Source organism: Fukomys damarensis, unplaced genomic scaffold (genome assembly GCF_012274545.1).
Source record: "Fukomys damarensis isolate Sample0158 unplaced genomic scaffold, DMR_v1.0_HiC HiC_scaffold_33, whole genome shotgun sequence".
Lineage (NCBI taxonomy): Eukaryota > Metazoa > Chordata > Mammalia > Rodentia > Bathyergidae > Fukomys > Fukomys damarensis.
Genome location: NW_022900945.1, coordinates 52,356,887 through 52,361,611, shown reverse-complemented (window position 1 = coordinate 52,361,611; position 4,725 = coordinate 52,356,887). Strand labels below are relative to the sequence as shown.

At 52.8% G+C, this 4,725-nt stretch overlaps 1 protein-coding gene across 1 annotated transcript in view; it reads right to left on the bottom strand.

Annotated features, from left to right (window-relative positions):
- Positions 1–4,204, bottom strand: part of Bnipl (BCL2 interacting protein like) — a 9,306-nt gene extending 5,102 nt beyond the window's left edge. Inside the window, exons 1-4 of the mRNA XM_010616453.2 lie at positions 4,019–4,204; positions 3,195–3,290; positions 2,701–2,765; positions 2,312–2,539 (exon numbers count right to left, since the gene is read on the bottom strand). Of these exons, the coding sequence (XP_010614755.1) occupies positions 2,312–2,539; positions 2,701–2,765; positions 3,195–3,290; positions 4,019–4,062 (433 nt within the window). The 5' untranslated portion in view covers positions 4,063–4,204. The remainder of the gene's footprint in view (positions 1–2,311; positions 2,540–2,700; positions 2,766–3,194; positions 3,291–4,018) is intronic.
- Positions 4,205–4,725: the final 521 nt, after the last annotated feature.

Genomic DNA, 4,725 nt, shown 5'->3' with positions numbered 1-4,725 from the left:
CTTTTTCTTTTTTGTTTTTGGTTTTTTGAGACAGGGTCTGACTACGTAGTTGAGACTGACCTGGAACTCACTATGTAGCCCAGGCTGGTCTCGAACTCACAGCGATCCTCCTGCCTCAGCCTCCCGAGTGCTGGGATTACAGGCGTGCGCCATCACGCCCAGCTTTTTCTTTCTTTCTAGTATGTTGTTTACTGTGTGAGCTCCCCTATTCCCACATTTTCTTTTTCCTTTTTTTTTTCAGTACTGGGGATCAAACTCAGGACCTTGTGCTTGCCAGGTAGGCGCGGTATCACTGAGCTACATCCCTGGCCCCTTCCCACGTTTTCAGTTGCCGCCCGTGAGACAATGGCTCACAAACAGGCCTTTCTACCGCAGACTTCTCTCCTAACTCCAGACCCCATCCCCAAATGCCGAGACATCTCCAATGTGTGCATTCCCGTCACCAGTCACACAAAACAACGCCTCCATTTCCTTCTTCCCTTCCCGATATTTCCTATCTTCATGAATTGTTCATCCATTTGGATGCCGGAAACTGTCACCTAAGATCCTTTCCTCCATCAGCTTTCATACCAGTGGGTTACAGAGCCTTTTCCTTCTGTCTACCGCCATCTTTCCCCCGCTGCTGTCCCAGCCTGGGGACACCTCTCGCGTGGCCTCTGTGGCCCCTCCTGCTCTCCCCACCTCCATGTCGTTTTCCTCCAGTCCAGCCTACACCACTGCCACCTCTTTCCCGCAAACCATAATGTATTGTACCCACCATGTGTTATGATCTTCTCACAGCGAGTAAAGAGCTGCCTCATTTTGAAAACCAGTGGCACCAGGCTGGGAGCTTAGCTCAGTCTTAGAGCGCTTGCCTAGCATTCCTGAAGCCCTGGGTTGATTTGTGAGGGTCAAGAGGAGGTGCATAGTATTTAGCATCTTATTATAAAACAGAACTGTAATAGTACTGATACCCTCATGACAGAACTTTAGGGGTTTTTTGTTTTTCTCAGTACCAGGGATTGAACTCAGGACTTTGCAACTTTCGAGGCAGGAGTGGTGCCACTGAGCTAAATCCCTGGCTCTTTAGGTGGTTTTGAGACAGGGTCTTACCTAGGCTGGCCCTGAACTCACAGCAATCCTCCTGCCTCAGCCTCCCAAGTGCCGGGATTATAGGCATGTGCCACCACACCTAGTTGTTTTTAATCTTTACAGTGTTATTAAATTTGATCACATTATTCCCACATTAAAACGTTTCTATGACTCTCCCTGCCCACAGCACAAAATCTAAACTTCTCAGCATAGCAACATGGCCTGTGTGGTTGGCTGCTTAGCCAACACTGCTGTGTGACTGCCTCCCTTCACCTACCAGACGGCCTGCCATGAACAGCTGGGCTCTGCACTCTGAATTCCCACCTTGCCACACCATGGCTTGAGTTGCTGCCTCCACCCTGAATGCCCTCTCAACCACCTGAAAAACACTGGCTTCAGCGGCAACCCTCAGCCACCTCAGAGTCACCTCCTCTGTGAATCTCCCCTAACACCTTTGGGCAGAACTGACCTTTCCTTCTTAGTACCATGATCTGTGCACACATAGACCCTGCCCTTTAACTGCAACCATTCTACACACACACACACACACACACACACACACACACATTTTTTAGGGGGGACAAGGTCTTGCTATGCAGTCCAGGCTGGCCTCACACTCACTGAGACCCTCCTGCCTCGGCCTTCTGAGTGCTGGGATTACTGGTGTGTGCCACCACGCCCGGCTGGCCGGCCCTGTGTGTACCCTTATTTCCTGAGCTGTACACAGAGGCCTTGCTGAGGGTAAGGCCTTTGTCTTTCTTACCTCAGTTCTAGCTCGGTGACAGCATGTAACTGGTATTGAACAGCTCTTCTGAATAGGCAGCGGACCCCGCACTACTCTCTCGTCTACTCACTCACTCCAACTTTCCCTTCTGAAGAAATTCATTTTGCTGGTTTTCCTTTAGTGCCTATCCCGTTAGGTCTAACCTCAGACTCTGAACCTATACGGAGCTTTTTTTTTTCCCCTGGCTCTACTTTTCTAAGTATAAGGCTGTCGGGGACGGGCGTGGTAGAGCCTGCTCGTACTCACAGTGCTTGGAGGCCCAGGGAGGAGGCAGCCTGGGCTACAGACCCTGTCTCAGGTAGACAGATAGATAGATAGTAGACAGACAGACAGTGAACAAGGCTAAGCAGGCCTCGCTGAGTTATAAGCAACGTTTTCTCCTTGTTTCAGCTGAGCTCAGACGAGCCTAGCGCCTTGCACACCCTAGGCAGGCGCTCTGCCCGGTCCGCTGCCCACCTTCCCATTCAAACTCGTGCCCGCTGTCCAGCTGCTCGGAGTCTGACGGCGTCTCCAGTTCGTCCAGGTCCAGGTCCGAGCTGCCGTCGGAAGAGGGGGCTGCGGAGTGCGTGGGGGAAGAAGACCCCTTCTCTGCAGGCCCCTCCAGCAGACTCAGCTTCAGCTCCGGCGCAGACAGGCGCTTCCGCATGGGGCGCTGGCCACACAGGGCTAGAGTGCTGGGGGGACCTGGGGGCCGAGGGGGGACGCCAGGTGAGGATGGTGGCCGGAATTCCGTGCGCGGGACGCTGCTCGGGAAGGGGACCGGGCGCTGTGCAGGGCTAACGGCAGCGGGGAACCTTCTGTGGACTGGAATCAAGAGTTTGAAATCTAGGTCCTACTTTATTCACCTGCCTGAGGGTCTCTCTGAGCAGCTTCAGGCTCTTCGGAAGGGCCAGCCTCCTCAGGAAGCAATCTACGGGGAAAAGAGGAAGGGCTTCCGCCAGCTGTCAGTTCACCAGCTTGCTCTCTACTGCCACAGTGTTAGCATCTTTTTTTTTTTTTTTTTTTTTTTTTTTGGTGTTTGGAGACAGGGTCTCACTATGTAGTGGAGACTGACCTGGAACTCACTGTGTAGCCCAGGCCGGTCTCGAGCTCACAGTGATCCTCCTGCCTCAGTCTCCCGAGTGCTGGGATTACAGGAGTGCACCACCACACCCGGCTCTTTTCTTTTCTTTTTGGTATGGGGAATTGAACTCAGGACCTTGCACTTGCGAGGCAGGCACAGTGCCACAGAGCTAAATCTCTGGCTAGTGTGTGTTCTTTTCCCCAGCTCTTTCCTTCAAGTCCAAATTTACCCTCTGTGGCCTCCGCCCTCCTCCCAGACTCCCTCTCCCCTCCTCACCTGGGGAATTCTTCATCCTGCCATTGTTCCTGCAGTTCTATCTCCCCGATCCTCAGGGCTGCTCCTGGCTCTGCCTCTTCTTCGTGCTCCCCGACCCTGAGTCCCCGGAAGAAAAGATTGATCATGGAACAACCCGGACAACGTCTGAAGAGCAGACATGGGAATGGAGCACAGTCACTAAGCTACAGAGGGCAGCAACGGGGAGGCTGAGGCAGGAGACTGTGAGTTCAAGGCCAGCCTGGGTTACGAGGTGAGACAGCCTAGAAAACAAAACAAGAACTCAGATTTCTTGTTTCCTATACAATGTTCCTTCACCTCCACCAGGGTTTAAGAGCAGAGGAAAGATGAACTGTACAGCAAATCACATTTCCCCCATGGCTGTGGGCCCGCCCACGACACTGGCTGGAACCCAGACGGACCTGCGAGACGTCCCTGGCATCGGGAAAGACATCCGCGCCTGCCTTTCTCGACTCCGCTGGGAGTGGCATCGGGGAGCTCAGGGAAGAAGGTAGGGAAATTCGCTGGGAAGAACCTGGACTTAAATCCATTTCTGGACCAGGTATTTGGAAGGTGGGAGTTAGGAAAGGGGGGAGATTTATCAGATATAAAACATAGAAACTTCCCTTAAAAACAAATCCGGGCATTGACTAATTCCCAACCATACTGACATTTCCTACCTGGAAGCTCTGAAGCCTTCTCTGCAAATTAGTCCCTGTTCAGTCTTCTCTCCTCAAAGGACCCCAGGAAAAGCTCTGGACAGGGGCTGGATGGTGGGAAACCCTGCACGCCACACCCAGCCAGGCGGCCATGCTCCGTGCACTTACCGGAGGGCTGGAGTCCTTTTCCCTGCATCTTGTACAGATCCCATCTTCCCAAGTCTTCCTGCCTCTCCTGAACACTCTTCTGGGGAGCGGGACGTCCCAGCCGCCAGCCCTTCCGGACCCTTTTCTGTCCCAGCCGTGGTAGCTCTGGCCTCCAAGGGAAGAGGGAGGTGTGGGAGAGAAGCAGCCTCCTCCTCAAACAGGTTCTGCCACGGCCCCTCCCAAGGAGCAGGTTTGCCCAAAAGAAAACCCTGCCTCCCGCGCATGTGGGGCAGGCCTGGAGGAGTGCGTTTTCCACAGGGTGGGTGGGCTGAGGGGCGTGCGGGAAGGAAATCTGCGCCCAAGGGATGGTTGGGGGGTACGGCAGGATGGAGGACTGTTTTGGGCCTACTCTTTTTTTCTTTTTGAGACTGGGTCTCGCTCTGTAGTTCAGGTTATCCTCGAGCTCATGTAGACTGGGGTCTACTTTTCAAGTACTGTGAAAGCAAAACTGGGAAGACAGAAGTATGTTGTAATGAAGGTGCTTAGGAAAAAAAATAAAGGAGAGGAGAGCTGGGCATGGTGGTGCACATCTATAATCCCAGGAATTGGGAGGCTGAGGCAGGAGGATCACAGAGTTCAAAGCCAGACCGGACTCTAGTGAGTTCAAGGCAGTACACAGTGAGACTTTGTTGTTTTTTATTAAAAAAAAAAAAAAAAAAAAAAAAAAA